General features: G+C 32.6%; 1 protein-coding gene and 1 long non-coding RNA gene across 5 annotated transcripts in view; one reads left to right on the plus strand and one right to left on the minus strand.

The window, feature by feature from the left end:
• LOC143228964 (dual specificity calcium/calmodulin-dependent 3',5'-cyclic nucleotide phosphodiesterase 1A-like) overlaps window positions 1-25,218 on the plus strand; it is a 147,350-nt gene that overhangs the window by 100,065 nt on the left and 22,067 nt on the right. For both annotated transcript variants that reach the window (XM_076460501.1, XM_076460500.1), the window contains exons 4-8: window positions 9,224-9,337; window positions 16,288-16,473; window positions 17,610-17,679; window positions 19,342-19,458; window positions 24,648-24,788. In XM_076460501.1, the coding sequence (XP_076316616.1) occupies window positions 9,224-9,337; window positions 16,288-16,473; window positions 17,610-17,679; window positions 19,342-19,458; window positions 24,648-24,788 (628 nt within the window). The remainder of the gene's footprint in view (window positions 1-9,223; window positions 9,338-16,287; window positions 16,474-17,609; window positions 17,680-19,341; window positions 19,459-24,647; window positions 24,789-25,218) is intronic.
• The window catches only part of LOC143228966 (uncharacterized), a 44,265-nt gene continuing 35,395 nt past the window's right edge, over window positions 16,349-25,218 (minus strand). For all 3 annotated transcript variants that reach the window (XR_013015579.1, XR_013015580.1, XR_013015578.1), the window contains exons 2-3: window positions 18,518-18,662; window positions 16,349-16,487 (exon numbers count right to left, since the gene is read on the minus strand). This is a non-coding gene — a long non-coding RNA (uncharacterized LOC143228966). The remainder of the gene's footprint in view (window positions 16,488-18,517; window positions 18,663-25,218) is intronic.

Genomic DNA, 25,218 nt, shown 5'->3' on the forward strand with positions numbered 1-25,218 from the left:
ACCGACGGGAATCGAACCGCTGATTTTAGCGTTGTAAATTTGTAGACTTACCGCTATATCAGCGGGGAACTGACTTTTATACTTATTGTATATATTAATAAATGACAGTTCGCATAATACTCATCACGATGGGTTGAAATTATAACTTTGACATATATCTTATCCACTCGTTAAATATAAAGAATTTAATATCACGCTTTTAATATACAAACAAAAATCTTCTAACAGGCGTTGTAACTGCAGAGCAAATTTACACGGAACAAATATTTGAACTATTCTTTGACTGAACATCAAAAATGGAAGAGATATAACAGATGCAAATGATCGTGCTACAGAATTTTCTGAACGGTACTGTCAACACGATGCCTACCGATATATTTCGGTGATCTTAACTTAACAGGGGGATAACACGTAACGGTTTAAAGAGTGTTAATAAAACCCTCTTACCCCGGAATGGCCAGGTGGGTTAAGGCGTTTGACTCGTAATCTGAGGGTCGCGGGTGCGAATTCCCGTCATACCAAACATGCTCGCCCTTTCAGCGTTTTGTAGCCGTCAATCCCACTATTCATTGGTTAAAAGAGTAACCCAAGAGTTGGTGGTGGGTGGTGATGACTAGCTGCCTTTCTTCTAGTCTTACACTGCTAAATTAGGGACGGCTAGCGCAGGTAACTCTCGTGTAGCTTTGTGCGAAATTCACAACAAACAAACAAAACCGATAGTGGCCAATGTACGCTCGAAATCCGTGTTTATTTCCGAGAAAGTCCTCAGAAGTTTGTATTTGCTTCCAAGATCCGCCACATCTTGTACTTATATCAGCAACTTTGTACTTATTTTCAAGAAAGTCTTTAGAATTTTTTAAAAACTAATTTTCATGTGTTGAATTTTCTATTTATTTTCAAGAAAGTCTAAGGAACTTTCCAAAACGTTATTTCAAAGTTTGTACCTATTTCATGAAAGTTTGTATGATTTTTTAATTAATTTCCCAGAAACTGTGTAGAAATGTGTACGTCAGTGTACTGTTAGAACAAAGTCAAAAATTATATTTCAGGCTACTTTCAAAGAACAATGGAAAGTAAATCACAGGTGAAACATCCAAAGTTTATTAATTTTTGTATTTAGTACAACAGAAACTCAGTAGAAGTGATCGAGTTCAGTAAACAGTTAATATTGTGTGTATTTCCCTTTTGTTTCAATAACTGCAGACAATATTTCAGCCATTGTTGCAACATATTTAATCAAAGTGTCCTTTGGTATTTTACTCCAAGTATCTTTAATACACTGATAAAAAGTATTTTTAGAAGTAACTTTGATTTGTAAGTTTTTACCTATTAAACTCCAGATCTACTCAATTGGGTTGAGGCTGGGGCGCTGTGGGGGTCATTGCATCATTGGAATGACTTATTTAACCTATTATGAAATTATTTAGCTAATAAAAAAGTTGCTGGAGTCATTCCAATGATGCAATGACCCCTCACAGTGCCCCAGTCTCAACCCAATTGAGCAGATCTGGAATTTGGCTGGTTCATTATTCCATATATTTTGCACATAATGCCTGTCGCCTCAGCAGAACCCCCTCCTCTAACAATCCCACTGCTCACCCGTGCATCATGGTAGGTTCTGTGCATTGAGGCAAGTACCTTTCACCTTTCTTCCGCCGGACATTCAATCTACGCTTTAAAACAAATACTTCAAACTTAGACTCATCCATCCATGACACCCTCTTCCAGTCATCAACAATTCAGTTTTTGTACTTTTCAGCAAATTTCAGTCTCGTGACAATATTTGAAGATTAAAGTAAAGGGTTTTTTGTGTTTTTTTTAAACTGCTACATGACCAGATATTCCATTCTCGCTGTGTTTTATTGATACTGTAGATCAGGACACTTTTCTGCCATTTGGTACATGGTTGTTTACCTCGTACCTAAGATCAGTAGCACTCTTTCTTCTGTCATGAAGGCTGCATAAAACAAAGATACTTAACATCAGTATTATTGTGTTTAGGTGTTCTGTCTCTTCCTTTCCTATTCACAAATTTACTTGCTTTATATTTAACGAGTGAATAAGATACATGTAAAAGTTATAATTTCAACCCATCATGGTGAGTGTTATGCGAATTGTCATTTATTAATAAATACAATAAGTACAAAAGTCAGTCCCCCGCTGGTAAAGCCGTAAGTCTACGAATTTAGAACGCTGAAATCAAGGGTTCGATTCCCCTCGGTGAGCTCAGTAGATAACCCGAAGTTACTCTGCTATAAAAAAACACAAGTATTTAAAGTTCACTAAATATAAATTACCTGTACTCGAGAATGTGAAAACTAATAAAAAAGATCAGGATACAGAGATCTGGTTTTCTGATCTCAAACAAAATTTGTTCCTTACTCGTTTTATTGGTGTTTTTTTTACCATTTTTATGGCTCATTTCCAGAATATTATTTAAACGTTTAGCGTTAAGTAGAATAAAGATAGAAATAGCTGTTCAGTTACTGCTTTCACTATACCTCTTTAATATTTAAACGGTCAATATTACTTACGAGTTCATTCCTAGCTGCTATTAGTTTTTGTTTTCCTGTGAGTGGATGGGTGGGGACAAGATTAAACCTTTGATGAATCGCGAATCTCGTTTGCCCAATTGTAAGTTTTAAAGTTGGTCCAAGAATGATTCAGTTATTTGTCCTTGTTCCATTGTTATACTTTAGTTTCAGTGGCTAGTAAAACAAGTACTTGGCCATGTATTTGGTGAGGATGCGAGGCCTACATTTTGTATATAAATAATTTGATTATAAACGTTACGAAACGAATTCGACCTGTATATTTTTAAAAAAATAAGCAAACAAAAAGGAATTTTTATAAGAACAGTTCTCTCTAGTTGTTTATATAAATTAAATATTTATTCTTTTAAAAAACTAAAGTTAGTAAAGAATTGCACATTTCCTGGTGGTGGTTTACCAAACAGTAACTCCAGAGTTTCTATACGGACTGATAAAAAACGCTCTTAACATACAAAACTATGCTTTATAATAGTCAAAGTTTATTGGAAGCTAAAATGACCCCTTTGATCAGTCTTTGTATAGACAACAAGGCGTTCCTTTTACCATAAGTGTTACGCACTAATCCCCACCCTCATTTGGTACATGTGGACTTAGAGAAACCGGTTTTCGGCACCCTTGGTGGGCAGAGCACAGATAGCCCATTGTGTAGCTTTGTGCTTAATTACAAACAAACAAAACAGCAATAGTTATGTTCCTTTTTTTTCCACGTCTGCCTGTGTTTCTACATTTGTCAGCACGTGTTACATAAAATGACAATCTTTATGTATTTTAATCTGTGATGATTATCGGAAATGAACATAAATTTCTGGGTTAGTTTTAAGAATCAAATTCATGGAACTCAAAACCAACATGTAAACATAAGCCTTGGGGTCTAAGTTCAGATTTAATTACAAGGTCATTGGTCAAAGATTAACTTAAAACTATTATTTTTATCTTGGTGTTGATTTTGTTCTTATTTCTTTGGAAAGTGCCATTTAGGGTTTGTTTTAATCTAACCTTTAGTTACCAGGTTTCTTCGGAGAGTTCCATTTTGTTTTGTTTTTATGGTTTTGTCTTGATCAAAACTTTGGCCTGTACCTTGTTTAAAGTCTTACCATAAATTATACAGGCCAGGTGGTTAAGGCACTCGTCTCGTAATTCGAGGGTCGCGGGTTCGACTCCCCGTCATACCAAACACGCTTGACCTTTCAGTTGTGGGGACGTTATAATGTGACGGTCAATCCCACTATTCGTTGGTAAAAGAGTAGCCCGAGAGTTGGTGGTGGATGGTGATGACTATCTGCTTTCCCTCTAGCCTTACACTACTAAATTAGGGACGGCTAGCGCAGATATCCCTCGTGTAGCATTGCGCGAAATTCAAAACTAAACCATAAATATTTATATATATATATATCAGTATTAAAAGTTTTTAAAATATCAAAAAAATTGGTTAATACAAAATCTCTTATTAGCTTTTAAATTTTAAAACTTGTTGTCCATTTTAAAATATTAAGCACTTAACTGTACCGCTTAAGTCAGACTTCACGCGCTAGACTGATCACGCTGGAGCAAGTGTTTATTCAGGAGAGAACAGTCAAAATCTGAACGTGAACCCACAAGAAATCACTTAATTAAGTTAGCGTGTTGAAACGTGATATGCAATAACTATATAAATCTTATGGTATTTGATCATGAAACGTACAGATGATCATTTCAGAGGCATATCTGTGTGTAAACTCACAAGTTATGTAATTAAGTTAGATATCCTGCTGAAAAATAACATGCGATAATTACTTAGTTCTTATGAAAATTGAAACGTACGGATGATAATTTTAAAGACATATATGGTCATATTCATAAAGTGGTCACTGTAGTACACACATACTAGTGTAGCTTATTGGAATGGTTAGTGGTCGCTATTTCTCCTTCCATTTACAGACCACTTTACACCCGTTTTGGTGACGTCTAGAACATTCTCGTGTACAGCTCACAGCCTAAACAACCACTCGAAGTGATGACCCATTGCCGACAGTTTGGCGGCTTGGTCTGGTGTTCTCTACCTTGCGTGTTTATGTTACAGATAATCCAAACACTATGAGTTTATGGGAGGTCAAACTTTGTATTTATATTGGTGCTATTTCGATTCCCCTTTTTCTTCCTTTTCGTTTTATCAACACATTAGAATGAAAGTAAAAAATAATGTTAAGACTTACACAACACAAACAAACAACACATTCGATCGTTTTACAAATTCGAATAAAAAGTTTCTGTTTGTTCCACTCATGATTTAACAACTGAGAAATTATTATCTTGTGACATTATCCGTTATGAACTAACTGAGGTAGTTGAAGTTCAAGTTGTGTGACTCTAATTTAAATTCTAATTTATCAGCTCACTCGGAGCTACTAACTAACAGTATTTATTACTCATGAACCAAACTGTAATAGCTGAAATTCATTTTTAAGCGATTAAAATTTAAATACGGAACAAAAATGTAGAAGAATCGAGTGTGCGTTTCTTACAGAGAAGTCACATTGGCGGACTCTCTGCTTTGTCCACCAATAGGAATCAAACCCATGTTTTTAGCATTGTTAATCCGTAGACTAACCGCTGTGCCAACAGTGAATATAAGAATATAAAATAACAGAAGTTATACTTTAAGCGCTTCCTGTTTTTCAGTTAAATAATACTATTGTTAATATATAACACACATGTTAATAAATAATATTACTGTTTTAATACTATTGTTAATATATAACACACATGTTAATAAATAATGTTACTGTTTTAATACTATTGTTAATATATAACACACATGTTAATAAATAATGTTACTGTTTTAATACTATTGTTAATATATAACACACATGTTAATAAATAATGTTACTGTTTTAATACTATTGTTAATATATAACACACATGTTAATAAATAATATTACTGTTTTAATACTATTGTTAATATATAACACACATTTTAATAAATAATATTACTGTTTTAATACTATTGTTAATATATAACACACATTTTAATAAATAATATTACTGTTTTAATACTATTGTTAATATATAACACACATGTTAATAAATAATATTACTGTTTTAATACTATTGTTAATATATAACACACATGTTAATAAATAATATTACTGTTTTAATACTATTGTTAATATATAACACACATGTTAATAAATAATGTTACTGTTTTAATACTATTGTTAATATATAACACACATGTTAATAAATAATGTTACTGTTTTAATACTATTGTTAATATATAACACACATGTTAATAAATAATATTACTGTTTTAATACTATTGTTAATATATAACACACATGTTAATAAATAATATTACTGTTTTAATACTATTGTTAATATATAACACACATGTTAATAAATAATGTTACTGTTTTAATACTATTGTTAATATATAACACACATGTTAATAAATAATGTTACTGTTTTAATACTATTGTTAATATATAACACACATGTTAATAAATAATATTACTGTTTTAATACTATTGTTAATATATAACACACATGTTAATAAATAATATTACTGTTTTAATACTATTGTTAATATATAACACACATGTTAATAAATAATGTTACTGTTTTAATACTATTGTTAATATATAACACACATGTTAATAAATAATGTTACTGTTTTAATACTATTGTTAATATATAACACACATGTTAATAAATAATATTACTGTTTTAATACTATTGTTAATATATAACACACATGTTAATAAATAATATTACTGTTTTAATACTATTGTTAATATATAACACACATGTTAATAAATAATATTACTGTTTTAATACTATTGTTAATATATAACACACATGTTAATAAATAATGTTACTGTTTTAATACTATTGTTAATATATAACACACATGTTAATAAATAATATTACTGTTTTAATACTATTGTTAATATATAACACACATGTTAATAAATAATATTACTGTTTTAATACTATTGTTAATATATAACACACATGTTAATAAATAATATTACTGTTTTATTACTATTGTTATATATATAACACACATGTTAATAAATAATATTACTGTTTTAATACTATTGTTAATATATAACACACATGTTAATAAATAATGTTACTGTTTTAATACTATTGTTAATATATAACACACATGTTAATAAATAATATTACTGTTTTAATACTATTGTTAATATATAACACACATGTTAATAAATAATATTACTGTTTTAATACTATTGTTAATATATAACACACATGTTAATAAATAATGTTACTGTTTTAATACTATTGTTAATATATAACACACATGTTAATAAATAATGTTACTGTTTTAATACTATTGTTAATATATAACACACATGTTAATAAATAATATTACTGTTTTAATACTATTGTTAATATATAACACACATGTTAATAAATAATATTACTGTTTTAATACTATTGTTAATATATAACACACATGTTAATAAATAATGTTACTGTTTTAATACTATTGTTAATATATAACACACATGTTAATAAATAATGTTACTGTTTTAATACTATTGTTAATATATAACACACATGTTAATAAATAATGTTACTGTTTTAATACTATTGTTAATATATAACACACATGTTAATAAATAATGTTACTGTTTTTCACGCAATGCTCATTTTCGAATATCTTCTTAAACTATCAATAGCCTAAAAGGCTGTAAAATTATAGTAGTCTTACCATGGCCTTTGTATACTCTTTATGGTAGAAACCGTCTGTATATTTTTATTACAATTATTATTTTATATTAAAACTATGACAAGGTGATGACTCGTTATTACACTTACAGATTACCGTCACGTTGTTCTTAATTGTCTTATCAGCAAGCTTGTGGGTTTAGAATGCTAAATTTCGAGCGGTGGTCGGTTCCTCAGAAGGTTTGTTCGTTTGTGTTTGAAATTTAAGCGAAGCTAAATGAGGGCTATCTGCATTAGCAGTGGAAGACTAAACGGAAGGCAGCTAGTCATCACCACCCACCGTCAACTTTTGGGCTACTCTTTTACGAAGGAATAGTGGAATTGACCATAACATTATAACACCCCCACGGCTGAAAGGAAGAGCATTTTTGGTGCAACGGGGATTCGAATCCGTTACCCTCATATTACAAGGCGAGAGCTCTGACCATGACGAGCCCTTTCAGACGGATGCAACATGTATAGCCCATTGTGTGACTTTCCACTTACATAATACTGTTATATCAACACCATTGCAAGTGGTGTAATGCTTTAAAATAGTTTGGAAAATCAGCTTTTTGTGGTTTTTAAACGTAAATAAATAAATTACGGATAGTTTAAGCTTTCTTGTTATTAAATAGTCTTTAATTACTCTCGTTTTACACTTTGGAAACTAACAAATTACTTTCCCTATTTTAACTGTAGAGTAAATAAATCGCAATTACAAATTTGGTTTCTGGCGACCAACGAAGCCCGGTATAGTTAGGTGGTTAAGGCACTCGACTCGTAATCCGAGGGTCGCGGGTTCGAATCCTCGTCGCAACAAACATGCTTGCCCTTTCAGCCGTGGAGGCGTTCTAATGTGACGGTCAATCCAACTATTCGTTAGTGAAAGAGTAGCCCAAGAGTTGGCGGTGGGTGGTGATCACTAGCTGCCTTATCTCTGGTCTTACACTACTAAATTAAGGACGGCTACCCTCGTGTATCTTTGTGTGAAATTCAAACCGACCGACTAAAAAAAAATCAGTCCGACTTTGTGATAAAGCAATGGTGGAGTAATTGATTTTAAAGTTAAGTACAAGGTTACAGGGACTGTCTATGCTCTGCCTACCACAGGTATCGAAATCCGGTTTATAGCACTGTGAGTCCGCAGACATATCTACTGTCCTGTTGGGTTGAAGTTATTTAATTTTTTCTCGTGTATCTTACCACTAACCTATCGGATGACGGGTCAGTATTCTACATTGCATAATCTCTTCAGTAGTGCACACGGGTTTGTGAAGACAACATTACCCTACCTTTATGATGTTATAACAATATCCATATTGTTGGCACACACTCTACACAAGACTTAAAATTCGAACATACACTTCGAGCTATGGTGTTTTTTATATTTCTTATATGTGGTGGTCAACTCACTTGATTTTGAGAATTTCTCAGTTCACAAAGTCGCCAAACTACTTATGAAAATTTAGTTCGAACCGCTTTTCTCATAAGAGAGATCGAGTCCCCCAAAACAATCCTGCATGTAGAATATAAATTTTCACCCAAATATTAAACATCAATAATTTTTAACCGTAATTCGAACCTTTTCAACTACAGTCGCTAGTTTCATATCTAATGTGGGTTTTATTGAATTTCATCACTGGTTATGACATCAAATGCATCGCTAGGTAACGCACACACGTTTCCTGCACGAGACATTGCTACCATAGAATACTAACCAAACGCTCACCAGAGGTGTTTTTACCTGGGAATATTGTTACTTTTATACTATAGAGGCGTAGCTAGAATACATTAACGAATTGTGGAATACAGTAATTGATATATCCATCTATTGTAAAAATATACGCTATCCAATTGACTCCTCCATGTATCCTATTCCATTCTTAAGTTCGTATATATATCCAGTCTATCAATCTATATAGTTATTTCTTCATTAATTCTGGTTCGTGTTTCAGGTTACGGGAGCTTTCAGAGCACCTCACCCATGGGGACGTCCCCGTTCATCTCCTTCAGGAGACACTCCGATATGCAGTCTGTGTGCTTGAAGCCATATCAATGGAAGAAGCCAGGTAAGTAGTGATAACCAAGACTGAGGCTGACGTTTGGAACACAACCTTCACACTTGATTACGAAGATTTTAAGGAGCTGACTGGAAATTATTTTCTGTAATACAATACAAAGAGAATAAAAATGAAAAAAAAACAACAACAACAAAGGCTGGCCGAAGAAAACTTGGCACGTGAACACTTACATTTAGCCTAAATTATATAAACATCAACAGTAAAGAGTTAGGGCAAGCAGAATATTAGGATATATAGAAGTAGTGGCATGGATGATAAAGGAAGACTCATGTCAGGTCATTAGATGGTTGAGTTATTATATGCTACACGTTGGATAGAATTCAGAGAAGAGCCACTAGGATGATACTCAGTATACGAAGGTTCTTATACGAGATGTTAAGATTTCCGAAGTTGTTGTCTCTCAAATAAAGAACAGTTAGAAGAAATGTGAAAAACATGCATAAGGTTGTTAAAGCAATTGTTAGTTTCGATGGATCGTATATTTCGTATTTAGTGGCAAGAATGATAGAATTAGGGGGACAAAGTTATAAAATTAAACCTGGTAGACTTATCTTCAGCAAAGTTATTCTTATAACAGGAGTGTTGGCTTTTGGAAGGGGGTGATATTCAAATGTGGTGGAAGTAATAAACTGGAGAACTTTAAGGAAAGGTTTGCTCAGTAACTGACTATATATATAGTATAAGCTGGTTAATTGTATACCTGAGGTTGCCCTTAAATATTATGTTAAATTGTGCTATGGCTTAATCGGGCTACCACTCGAGTCAAATTTGGATATTTTTATGTATATCTTTATTTGTGTGTATTAATATTACCACTAAACAGTTCTGCCCCCCACTTCCACTACTCTCCCACAAACATGCTTGTGACTATAGCCCTACTAGTATGCTAATGCTTTCTATACTTTAATTGTATTCTTCGATTACAGATTAGAGACCTGTGATGACATTTCATATGCACGTTATTTCAAGTATATGGTTCAGTACAAACTTTTAAAAACATTTTTGTACTAAAATCATAGTTATCATAAGATAGAAGATTGTGGTTTTCATGATGTATGCATAGGTTTTTAATACCATAAGATAAAAGATTGTGGTTTTCATGATGTATGCATAGGTTTTTAATACCATAAGATAAAAGATTGTGGTTTTCGTGATGTATGCATAGGTTTTTAATATCATAAAATAGAAGACTGTTGTTTTCATGATGTATGTATAGGTTTTTAATACCATAAGATAGAAGACTGTTGTTTTCATGATGTATGCATAGGTTTTTAATACCATAAGATAAAAGATTGTGGTTTTCATGATGTATGCATATATTTGTTTTTATTCACTCGTTCCTAGTTTTAACACACTATTTGTTGTTTACGCATCTCTTGCAAAGAAATGTAAAACAAGTACAATGTAATCATATTTGTATTTACAATATATGTAAATACGTGTACTTTAGAAAGTACAGATAACTGTGTAATACAAAAATTACGTATCTGTACTATTTCACAACAAAGTAAAAATACACAAACACACACAGTTTTTCGACCTCATTCTTAAATTTTTATATAGTTTTTTTCAACGAATTTCCTACAGCGAAAGCGATGAACCATGTCTGTTCTTCCCTTTCTGCTAATATAAATTCACTGCACGTTCTAGTAATAGCCTAGTTTAAAAGGCCATTGGTTTGTTACCTTGGTTACAACGTTATGAGAAACTAAGTGCAATGTAGTTTCTACGACTTGGATAGTTGGTATTGTACACACAAATCCATATTCTAGTATAGCTCGCAATTATTAGGAACAAAGCGGTATATGGTCGGATACTGTTTTAGTATTTCTTGGAGATTTTAGTGAAAACCTGAAGAGTTTATAAAACTCTCGTCTTAATATGTAAGATATATTGCTGGACCAGCCTCAAATCCCTGATTGGTTGATGAGGATCCGCGCTAGCAGCTCGAAACGTCATCAGATTACTTCTAAGGCAGATGTGGTCTAAATAAATCTCCAGTAACGTAACGTATCTTATTTCCTGCAAGACAATATCAAAACCTTTATGAGTATTCGATCTAAACAAATGTATAATTTACAACACTATGTCTTTCTTAATTCATTGATATGTTCATTTAATGAGTGCTGTTATATCGTTCGCGCCTGCATATCTGTCTATAAGTGAAATTCCTTCAAGCCAGCCACCTAGTGGCATAGCAACATTTCTGCAGACTTATAACGCTAAAAACTGGGTTTCGATACCCGTGATTGGCAGAGCACAAATAGCCCATTGTGTAGCTTTGTGCTTAACATCAAATAAACAAAACAAATAAAAGCCTCCAAACCAGTTTATTCAATATTTAAATTATGAGTCTATGTTTTACTGCCAAACTACTGCCATGCCATCAAAGCAGTGTTCGTTTTTTATGATTCAGTTAAGATAGTGAGTCCAATGGAGGACTCCTTGTATTATAAGTCCAATGGAGGACTCCTCGTGTTGACATTATCTCGTCAATCGCCATCCTAACAGAAGAAATTCTTCTGAAATGTTACAATTTTTTAAACAGGAAGCTTCAGTGGCATATATGCACTATATTAAAATCTAGATAGACCATTTATTTTTAACTTTGAACGGTTATTTCATGCCTACTTGCTAATACGGTTTCTTTGATATAATGTTTTAAAGATGGCATTCAAACAATAACTGAACAAATTACATATTCGTGAATATATTAATTCATTTCTTTTTTTCTTCGCTTGTGATGCATGTGATATTATTGTTCCATTTCTACAAAAATATTAAGAAATGCTACGTAAACTTAAGTTGAACATTAACCTGAAAGTTTATGACTTCATTATAGGTTTATCACTCAGCAATACGCTGGCCTTTGCACGAAAACCACATCCATTTTATATTGTCCAAATTAGCACAACTATACTGGTTGTTCTAACTATAATCTTGTATTTGAACTTACTTAGTGAGAAGAAAATATACGTAGAAACAAAGTTTTGTCCAAGGAAAAAAACAAATAGGCTTAAATGCATTTATTTTGAGTGGCGAAAACAGTTAACCGTGTGTGTTAATCGTAAATATTGTATTTTAATTATAATATTGCAAAAAATATTCTATTTGCTCTAATATACATATTACTCTTTTATTATATCTATTCAGACTATTATTAGGTAACCAGCAGCGCTTTAGACTACTTTTGGGTGTAGGCTAGTGGCCTTAAATATTTTCTTCATTTGTAAAATTACTAGTCTCACTATATTTACTTAGGTGTCATAACAACATCAATATGAAACATAACATATATATTACGGTGATATATTTGAAATTTCAAAAGCTCGTGATAGAAAGTCTTAAAGTCACCTACATCCAAATAAAAAATTATAGCAAACGTCTGCGAGAGACATTACAGGGAATCGCTGATTCTTACTGTAGAGCAAAAAGTTTGTAATGTTTATCATTAATATATCAAAAACATTACTATGTTTATCATTAATATATCAAAAACATTACTGTGTTTATCATTAATATATAAAAAACATTACTGTGTTTATCATTAACATATCATAAACATTACTATGTTTATAATTAATATATCATAAACATTCCTGTGTTTATCATTAACATATCATAAACATTACTGTGTTTATCATTAATATATCATAAACATTCCTGTGTTTATCATTAACATATCATAAACATTACTGTGTTTATCATTAATATATCAAAAACATTACTGTGTTTATCATTAACATATCATAAACATTCCTGTGTTTATCATTAATATATCATAAACATTCCTGTGTTTATCATTAATATATCAAAAACATTACTGTGTTTATCATTAATATATCATAAACATTCCTGTGTTTATCATTAATATATCAAAAACATTACTGTGTTTATCATTAATATATCAAAAACATTCCTGTGTTTATCATTAATATATCATAAACATTCCTGTGTTTATCATTAATATATCAAAAACATTCCTGTGTTTATCATTAATATATCATAAACATTCCTGTGTTTATCATTAATATATCATAAACATTCCTGTGTTTATCATTAATATATCAAAAACATTACTGTGTTTATCATTAATATATCAAAAACATTCCTGTGTTTATCATTAATATATCATAAACATTCCTGTGTTTATCATTAATATATCATAAACATTCCTGTGTTTATCATTAATATATCAAAAACATTACTGTGTTTATCATTAATATATCAAAAACATTCCTGTGTTTATCATTAATATATCATAAACATTCCTGTGTTTATCATTAATATATCAAAAACATTACTGTGTTTATCATTAATATATCATAAACATTCCTGTGTTTATCATTAATATATCATAAACATTCCTGTGTTTATCATTAATATATCATAAACATTCCTGTGTTTATCATTAATATATCAAAAACATTACTGTGTTTATCATTAATATATCAAAAACATTCCTGTGTTTATCATTAATATATCATAAACATTCCTGTGTTTATCATTAATATATCAAAAACATTACTGTGTTTATCATTTATATATCATAAACATTCCTGTGTTTATCATTAATATATCATAAACATTCCTGTGTTTATCATTAATATATCAAAAACATTACTGTGTTTATCATTAATATATCATAAACATTCCTGTGTTTATCATTAATATATCAAAAACATTACTGTGTTTATCATTAATATATCATAAACATTCCTGTGTTTATCATTAATATATCATAAACATTCCTGTGTTTATCATTAATATATCATAAACATTCCTGTGTTTATCATTAATATATCATAAACATTCCTGTGTTTATCATTAATATATCATAAACATTCCTGTGTTTATCATTAATATATCATAAACATTCCTGTGTTTATCATTAATATATCATAAACACTTTTACACAATCTAAAACAAGGAAGATGATGTATGTCAAACAGTTACATGCTACTCTTATCACACAGCTTGACAGAAATGTAGATTTATAACTGGAGAAATGTCACAGTCCTTTCCACGGTAAGTTATTGGCACAGTGATAGTATTAAAAGGTGAATAATAATTGGTTTTGAAATTATATATCAATCCAATTTAGAGGAACGATCTCATTTGTAAAATGTATGCGATTACGAAACAGAACCTTTTAATCCGAAAGAATTTTGTTATGAAACTGGGCATATCTCACGGTACAATTAACAAGATAATAAACAAATATTTGAAGGTGACGAAGGTTCACAAGTTTCAAGCCACAGTCTGAAACCAACATTGTTGTTCTTTGAAAAATTTCGTTACAACAGAAATTATGACATTGGACAACAGTGAATAATTATGGCCATCAAAATGTGCACTATGGACAACGTGGGTAGTACAGAAACTATAACCCGAGTTTTAGCGTAGTTCTAGTCGTCCAGTGCTGAGCACAGTTTAAATACAGTTCACAGTGTTAAATTATGCAGTTGATAGTTTTATATATTAGTTGTTGACGTTCGAAACACAGAAATAAATCCGATAGCATTTAGTTGAGTCAGCTTATGCCTCAGTGGACAAGGCTTTGATTAGATCAATAATCTACTCTGTGTGTTATGGAAGAACAGATACAGTATGGTGGATTTAAGAAAAAAAGTTATATACTGTTATAAAATAGAAGTTAAATTAACTGGAAAGTATATGTATCAACTTCGGTATCTATGGAAAGGAATTTGCCAGAAGGTTCTTCTTAACTAGCTTTATTCTTGTGAAAAATTGCTTATGGTCCAGAAAAAAGTTCGAATTCAACCTCAAAACTTATTAGCTGACCGTATATTAAATTCAGTAGCTATTTGGTTTTTACTTTATTCTACAAATATATTTTCCTTCCTCAAAATCATCTCAAAACCTCCGCAAATCCCACTGGATCATGGAGGTATAAACTAAAAACGCTCTAGAAACAAATTTCAACTCCTGTTTACAACTAAGATATTATGTATACGTGTAGTAAATTTTAGTAACTAAAAGCTGTATCAATAATACATGAAGAAGGAATTGCTTTTATATAGCCGGAAGTGATGTGCAAGTTTCATGAATGACAATGTTTTATTTCGTTAAAATAGATATTATATTATAATATATTATATTATATTTGCATTTATTTATTTATTCGGACTATCATCAAGTTATTTTAATTTTTTATTGATTTTAAGATTGTAATACACAAGCTTTAGACTAATTATTTGAGCCCTTTGCATGTGTAAAGATGGTCAGCAGACAGCAGGATTTCCAGTTATGAGCACATCTAAGACCACTCAGTGAAAAGCCTAAAAAGCTATTTAAATACTGTATAGTTTCTCCCAAACTTTAAACAATGAAGAACAAATATAACACAATTATTTTTATTGACCAATCAGTTAACACTTCATATTTTTTAATAAAAAAACAACAATTTATGTACAGAAATCTACATGTAAAAACGGCTTGTTTGGGTTGAGAAATTTCTTATGTAGAGGAGCGAACAACGTTTCGACCTTCTTCGGTCATCGTCAGGTTCACAAAGAAAGAAAGAGGTAACTGACCGATAGCTGACCACATGCTTGAAGGGGTTGTGCAACTGAGTAAAGGAATGTAGAGGACGTGTTTAGATGTTTGATTATATTATAGCACGCCTTTCACATTTATGTACAATTAATCTATCTAAGTATTGTATTTTATCATTTGGCCCTTTGCCAAAATGTAAATAGTTTTGTATTTAGTTTTGATTCAACCATAATACATTTTTTTATACACATTGGATTTGCTAAAGGGTTAGGAAAGAGTCAAATTATTATTATCTTGTAATTTAATGTGTAGATTTCAACTGATTAAACAGCTATTTTAGCGGGTTAACATACACTTTTTTCCTTCACTATTTAATTTCACTTCAAAGTCATTTACTGTTGTCTATTATATTTTCTCAGATGGTTGATGGAAGAAGATGAAGATGACCTGTCCGAAGTTCATCCAGACGCTGTTCCCAACGAAGTCAGAGAATGGCTAGCTTCCACATTTACCCGCCAGGCAGCAGCACAGAGAGTGCGCTCAGATGATAAGCCTAGGTTTAGATCGGTAGCCAATGCCATTCGTGCAGGCATTATGGTAGACAGGTAACTGTGGCCACCTGGCATAAATTAATGAACATTTTATAATTTAATTGTGTTGAATTATATAACAAATTAAATTATTTAAATTATTTTTTACAAAGTTAAAGCAAATGATTTACTATGGAAACCAATCAACGCAATGTGCGAATTTTAATAATAAAAAAGTATAAATTATCTGGACGACATTAACGACGTAAAATAACACCAATTATTAAAATGAGTGATATTTTAAAATGCAGCTTGAATTATATTGTTAATTTATTTTGATAATTTTATCAAATTATGTTAGAGAAACAAATAATATAATGAGTTTTCCACTTCTTATCCCAAATTTATGTTAATAGCGAATACATCTGAAGGGAGTTATTGTTTTCTTAAATGTATTTCGTAACGTTAGTTATAGCGTTTTAATTTCTTTAGCGGCATTTCTGTCAAATAATTTTAATTTATTACACAAACCACCAAAAAAAGAAAAAAACATAAAAAACAGATTAAATTAAATTAAAGGAAGAAGTAACTAATTGGAAGTAGTCCATTACAGGGCCCAACACGGCCAAGTGGATTAAGGCGATCGACTCGTAATCGGAGGGACGCGGGGTTCGAATTCCCGTCGCACCAAACATGCTCGCTCTTTCTGCCGTGGAGACATTATAAGGTGACGGTCAATCCCATTATTCGTTGGTAAAAGAGTAGCCCAAGAGTTGGCGGTGGGTGGTGATGACTAGCTGCCTTCCTATTAGTCTTACACTAATAAACTAGGGACGGATAGTGCAGATAGCCCTCGAGTAGCTTTGCGCGAAATTCAAAACAAACCAGACCAAACGAAACAAAGCATTGGTAATTCATGTGAAAAATGTTTCTCGTAATACAGCTGGTTTAATAATTATTTGCCCCCTGATATCACAGTGGCATGATATCGCATTTCGATAGCTGTAGTTGGTAGACTACAGACAGCTCATTGTGTAGCATTGTGCTTAACTGCAAACCAAAACAAACATGAATATCTGCAGATCTGTATCTTCAATAGAAGGCTCAGTTTATATAATTTTGCAAAGCAAATCGGTCTGAGTTAAAAATTAAATAACGTATTTCTCTGTCACTGAAACTATGTTGTGTAATAAGCTTGTCATTATTAACAGAATATACCGGAGGTTGTCGAGTTCGTCTCTGATGCAACAAATGCCACCTCAAGTCATGCACCACCTAAAGGTAACATTCTTATTAACTTGTGTGTGTGTGTGTTTTGTATTATGTTTAATATAACTTGAACAGTATTTACAAATAATGTTAATACGAAGCTTAGAGTTATTTCCATTAACGTATATATGCAAATTCTTTAGTGTTACTTGAAAGTAGTACTGTCATGCTGTGAGTAATATTTTTACAAGTGGGCGCTACAATGTTTGACAATATGTCTAATCGTGTTTGACATGCATCAACAGTAAGTTTACAGACTCACAATGTTAAAATTCGGGGTTCGATTACGCACGGTGATCTACAGAGAGCTCGTAGACCACTGTGGAGTTTTGCGCTAAAAATACGAAAACAATTTATATAATCTCTTTCCAAGGCGATATTGTTTGCCCCATTTAACCCCATTTAACCTATTATTACAAACATGCTCGCCGTTTCAGCCGTGGAACCGTTATAATGTGACAGTCAATCCCACTATTCGTTGGTAAAAGAGTAGCCCAAGAGTTAGCGATGGGTGGTGATGACTTCCCTCTAGTCTTACTCTGCTAATTAGAAACGGCTAGCGCAGATTCAGCAACAAAATCAAGCTTTAACTTAGTAAAAGAGCCGCGTACAGTAAAGCACTGTTATCGTCATAAGTTTCTCATTAAGAACAAACGAAGACTCTAAGAGTATATTTGAAGCACACGAGTTGTACTACAAACTACACATTCACAGAGGCTAGAAAGTGTTTCAAAAGATTAAATTCTAAATACTATATTAATACTGTTGTCTTTATTCAGTAACCTGTAAATGTGCTATTGATATTAATATACATACGATTATTCTACATCAATAAAAAATAATCACTAACACAGAATTGCTAAAAATACACTGTATTTCAAACAAGGTTGTAGGAACGTCATTAAAAGGGTTTGGTGAAGGTTCTATTGGTCAGAAGTCTGTAATTTGTTTTTCTGTAAGGCTGTTATAAGGCAGTCTCTAGAAGATCAGTACACCTGAAAAAAAAAAAAAACGCGTATGTATAAGGAATTCCGAGAAATAATAATACATGATCTAGTGATGGGCATAGCAAGATATTACTGAATAAAATCCTAGTGGATAAATTTAGTATATAATTCATTTGATATCAATACATTTAAGGTTAAGTCAAAATTATTCATGGAAATTATCATTTGCTCATGCACTCACTTTGTATAAACACTTGTGAGGTTACATTCAAACTTGAATGGTGACCTAGAATCGATTTAGAAAACACGAGCTGTATTTTTTATTGCTACTAATTTTAGATTCAAACGTTAAGAAAAAATATTTATTATATGGTACCATGTATTTAGATTTTCTTCTTTTAAAAATATGACATCGCACGTTCACAATTTCGTTTGGATATGTGACAACGCGTGCTTTACTCTTTGTTGTTTAAACGTACGATATTATACATTCAGTTTTGTTTTGATATAATATTTAATACTCAGTTTTTGTTGTTTAAATCTCACGTGCCCAGATTTTATAGATTATATACTTTCCCTCTCGTACCCAACTTTGGTTGGTTAGCTATATAATATTATATGCTTAGGTTTTATTGTTTGGATATATTTCTAAGCTAACCCTAAAATAGTTCGTTTCGTTTGTTTTTCTCCTAGATATAATAATGTTTACTCACTTCATGTTTAACAGAATATCGATGAGTGGTCTTTCGATGTTTTTGCTGTTAACGAAGCTGCCAGTGGACAAGTTCTACGGTATATTAGCTATGACCTTTTGAACCGCTACGGCATCATACATAAGTTCAAGGTAAGGATATGATTGATATAACCTAATTTAATGCAACAGCTATATGCAAACATATCCAGAAAGTTGCATATTCTTTTTATAACGCTGGATGTTTATTATCTTCGTATATGTATAAAAGACAACAACAATACCCTATTCATTGTAATGCTCATAAACTCCGGACATTCTTTATCAGATCAATGCTTCGATTTAAAGGCTAAAAGTATATCACACATTCAAACTGACCAGCATCTTATGCAACACATGAGCTAAATAATCAGGTCAAAGACATTAAAGCTCATGTATAACCGTCTTTAATTGTTAACTTCTGACCAGAAGGGAGGAAACAGTTGGCTACTCAAGTACTTTTAACCCAACAGTGGAACTCACTGTAGGTTTTTTAAATCGCCTGCAGTTCAAAATGAGGATCGTGTTCAACGGCATGTTACGTGTTCAAACCTTATACCGATCCGCAGCCCAGCACATTAACTAGGCATTCTGGCTTGACTTTGGTTTAAAGTGATTTAACATCTTAAAAGTACACGCGTATATGCAAAACATTATCACAGAAAATAGACAAGGAAAGCGAATAACTTGTGAAGAGCCATTTGTTGACACAGAGCACGACGAGCAGTTTTAGTGATGGCGTACAATTTATCAATAGATTATTTTGAAGTATTGTTCTGAATGCCCTTTACGGCCGCCCCTCCCCCCAAAAAATCAGCCAACTTATTTGTGAAGTATTGTTCTGAATGCCCTTTACGCCCGCTCCCTTCCCCCAAAATCAGCCAATTTATTTGTGAAGTATTGTTCTGAATGTCCTTTACGCTCGCCCCCTCCTCCCAAAATCAGCCAACATATTTGATGATTTTTGGCTCTTCTCGATCTTTACATAAGACCATACATCATGGAAAATGTTCACACTTGGAAGTTTTGCAGCCATGGTTGTGAATGTTTCATCAACCTCTTTATATTTGATGACATTCCTGTATGTTTAGGATTGTTTTCGTGTTTCAGAGGGAATGAAGAATAAGAATCTTCCTATATTTGTCAGCAGTTAAAAAGGCATAAAATATTCTCCCAAAAGAGGATCTAAGGCCACCTGGAAGGGGTCATCTATTTTAATAACTCGTACCACTATACAATAGTTTGTTGTCTGTCCGTCAGTCATTAGATAATAAAATGGGGTGAGGTAAGTGTGGGGAGTTTAACGTTGCAAGTTGCACTGTTGAAACGTCTGTAAAATATGAGCATGCCATAAATCACGAGAAGAATTATGCACTCTGTAGGCTATAACACAGCATGACATATAAACTTCAATTCTTAAAATAAGAATATTTGCTACTGTTAGTTTAGGTTTTGAAACCCTGTGGAAATAGGTCTAGTTTATATATACATAAATTACTGACACATTTGGTAAGATGTAGTCCTGAACATCTTTCGACCCCACACTACTCTTCACTTTAAATGTTGCTCACTGTTTCTTGTGCCGCTCCACTTTCTGCCGTTTGGGATATCTACTGTTCCTTCTTTGAGGGGACCAATGCCGGAACTTTAGCTTTATTAAATCCATAGACTTGACCGTTGTCGAATAGTTTGAACCTGTTTGCGGTGTGATGCTCATTTAATCTTGTTATCAGTCTGTTATTCTCCAGCTGCTATCTATTGAGAACAATTTGCGCTAATACGTCTTCTGTTCTTTTTCTCTTCGCGCCTGTATTTATAGTAAATAGGTTTGAAATTCTCTAGTCTAATACCCCCGTCTCTCAAAGAATATATCTTGAGATGAACGTCACCACCATATTTTGAAGATTCTTGGTTTTCTACTCATCTCTCTTATGGTATAACATTTACAGCTTCATATACCATTTTCAGGAGTTTGAATACAGTTGCTAATGAAACGTGAATTCTTGCCCTAATTTTTCAATACAGATTATCCTTGGCCAACCAGAACTTCGATTTCTACAGGTTAATTATGTATTATTTCGTCCCTAGGGAACGAGAATTGGATTGATATTGCTACTCTACCGGATATAGTATGAGTGTTCTATTATTACATCTTTACACTTGTATCACACTTTCTGATTGGTTAGATGAAAACCAATCCCACTTTAAACTATCAAAATGTGACTATACACTGATGCAGTATATTTTTACACTATAAAGTGGTGGCACTTCCGTATACATTTGTTTTTATAATACATCCTCTTCTCTCAGTTGCCATAATTAATTTAGTACTATGCACATATATTTTACATTGCTTGAGGAATGGAAACTACAAGCCCCTAAACATTAATACACTCAGAACTGCCTTACCTAGGAGTATCGTTCTGTTTAAACAGGTGTGTACCGACGAGTGGTGAAAATTGATACTAACAGAGACCAGAGTGTAAACACGAAAGATGGGCCCACTCACTATTAAAAAGGTATGTGTGTTTTCTTACAGCAAAGCCAGATAGAGCTATCTGCTGAGTCCATCGAGGGGAAACGAACCCCTGATTTTGGCGTTGTAAATCCTTAGATTTACCGCAGTACCAGCGAGGGACATTAAAAGGGAATCATAATACTTTCAGTGGTACAACGGATATATTATATTATATTATATTATATTATATTATATTATATTATATTATATTATATTATATTATATTATATTATATTATATTATATTATATTATATTATATATATATATAAAAATTAGATGTTTTACAATTTTTTAAAACATATTTTTTCAGGAATTCTGTGAAAACAAATTTTCAAGTTAAATATTTTGACAATTCACCACATCATTACAGTTTATGTCGCCACGTGTGGTCATACTTGATTATGTTCTGTGCTGTTGCTTGGGTTTATCGACAGGTTTTTCCACGGCAGTGGTGTGAGTTGCTGGATGATCCTTCTTTTCCAAGTATCCGTATTCTTTCGTTTTCACTTATGCATAAGGATATTATTCTGTTGAAAATTCTAGGTTCTCGATCTGAACATATCGTTATGATCTGAGTTTACGAATATTTGATGTCGGAAACAGATGTTGCATATCTTTTTCAAAACCGATCAGTTTTCAATGACATCTCACTACTTAATGATCGCCCAACGATGTTTAAGTGTACTTCTGATATAAGGTGTTCAACATAGTTGTGGCGTGGTTTGCTTGTTTGTGCGTTCAAAATCTTTTTAATATATCATACTCAGCCGTTTGTAGTATATCAATTTATGTCTGTTTATGAAATGATACGCTCCTTTACTCCGTCAAACTAAACATGCTCGTCCTTTCAGCCGTGGGGGCATTATAATGTCACAATCAATCCCACTATTCGTTGGTAAAAGAGTAGCCCAATAGTTGGCGGTGGGTGTGATGAGTAGCTGCCTTCCCTTTTGCCTTACCACTGTTAAATTAGGGACGGCTAGCACACATAGCCCTCGTGTAGCTCTGCGCAAAATTTAAAACAAACAAACATAACATTCCTTAATCCCACATAAAATGTTTCAAAATTTGATTTCTGAAGATAAGGCCTTATGTGTACACACATATGTGTTTTAACCATTAAGTTTTTTTTTATCTATTTTACTCTCAACAACCTTATTTTATAGTTTGGTATCCATTCTGTCACGTAATTAACGTTTTTATAGAATATAAGAATAAAAAGCAGAACAAAATATGTCTTTTTCAAATAATCGCAGAAGAAATACTTTCATAACATTCATTTAATGTTACTGTGGTAATAATGGGGAGCATCCCCTAATGGGTATTTCTTTTCTTTGTCTTTGTGGCGGATAATTGATGTAAAAAGGGAAAGAAGAATATAAACAGATTAAATACCAGTTTTAATTTGCTTTGTTATAAAACAATTTCACAGAGGGTTATTACTGCTAAATCATGGGTTCGATTCCCCTCGGTGGACTCAGCAGACAGCCCCATGTGGTTTTGTTATAAGAAAAACACACATTACTACTGGAGAGATAGTGCAGTGTTAACCTATTTTCAAGTTACATGTTAACATGATGCGAACAGATTTTTACCTAACACTTATTTTTCATGTATAGCGTATCTAATATTCAGATACATTTCAATTGGAATAATCTGCCTGATACAGAAATTTAAAGAGAAAACACATACAGATTTTTCTGGAGAATCCTCAAAGTTTTTAGTGAGAAATGAGTTCAAGCAGCAAGCGGCATGAATTAGAGTGAAATACGTTAATAACTTGGGAGACTTCTCGTTGGCTCTTCGGATTAATGTACTCAGGCAACAAATGGTATGAATTAGTGTGAAATACTGTAACTTGGGCAGAAGTCAGTGGCGGATTTAAGGTTGTGTGGGCTCAGGGGCTAATACTTTTTGCAGGTTATACGTCCCATGTAATTTTATATAGAATAAAATTATCAATGGGCCCACATTAAGACTATGGGCATTGAGGCTGAGCCTCCTCTATCCCATACCTAAATACCAATGGAGAGACTCTTCGTTAGCTCTAGGGAGGAATGTGTTCAGACAATAAATTATATGAAGTAGAACTCGATGCCTAAATAACTCGAGGGCCAGGCGTGGCCAAGCGTGTTAAGGTGTTCGACTCGTAATTCGAGAGTCGCGGTTTCGAATCCCGGTCGCACCAACCATGCTCGCCCTTTCAGCGTTTTGTGACGGTCAATCCCACTATTCGTTGGTGGAAGAGTAGCCCAAGAGTTGGTGGTGGGTGGTGATGATTAACTGCCTTCCCTCCAGTCTTACACTGCTAAATTAGGGACGGCTAGCGCAGATAGCCCTCGAGTAGCTTTGCGCGAAATTCAAAACAAACAAACAAACAAACAATAATAACTCGAAAGTAACTTCTTTCTTCGAAAGAACTACATCAGTAAAGTTCATGTGACGAAAATAGATTATTAAAAATTGAAATTTATCTTTTGTTCTGGATTCTCAACATTCCAGTCAAGTTTCTCAGAGGTGTATTGTTGCTTGCTGTGCAATCTTCAACTATTACGGCTGATGAATTTAATATATAACTTAAGAATAAAACACAGTTAACTGAAGGTCTGTAAGATTATATATGGTCAATAGTACATAGATTAGCGTTCTGTACACAACAGTGTGTGAGGTGTTAACTGTACAACTTCAGAACACTTACCTTCTATTGATCAGATAGTTTTAATAATACATGACTATACTATGAGGTTTTTATCCAACTTCATATTTTTGTTTCGAATTTTACAGATTCCGACTGCTGTTCTGGAAAACTTTTTGGTCCAAATAGAGCTTGGATATGGCAAACACAAAAACCCTTACCACAATAACATCCATGCTGCTGATGTTACTCAAACTGTGCATTACATGATCTGGCACTCTGGATTAGCGGTAAGGAGTTATGTATTTAATTACAGATTGTTATTAAATAAAAAAACATGAAACGAAGACCAAGCAATATTCGAACTCTGGCTTTGCTGATTTAACATGCACTCCTATAAACCGAGATACAGAGATCCAATACATACGAGCTCCTGCTGATCTAACACGGTCTTCTGTTCAGACAGGTATTAAGAAAAAATAAAAGATAAAGACATTTAATTTCATGGCTCAACTGGTATAACTTAAAACTTAAATAAACTCACATATAAAGAAAAAGAATGCGCGAATCTTATAAACCTGTGCAGAGATCAAAGTTATCCGAACCACAGTCTCTGCTGATCAAATGTGTATTCCTATAAATTTAAGTATAAAGATCAAACCATATCCGAACTCTAATCATACTTATCGAGCATGGTTTCTTATAAATTTGTGTGTAGAA

Source organism: Tachypleus tridentatus, chromosome 10 (genome assembly GCF_004210375.1).
Source record: "Tachypleus tridentatus isolate NWPU-2018 chromosome 10, ASM421037v1, whole genome shotgun sequence".
NCBI lineage: Eukaryota > Metazoa > Arthropoda > Merostomata > Xiphosura > Limulidae > Tachypleus > Tachypleus tridentatus.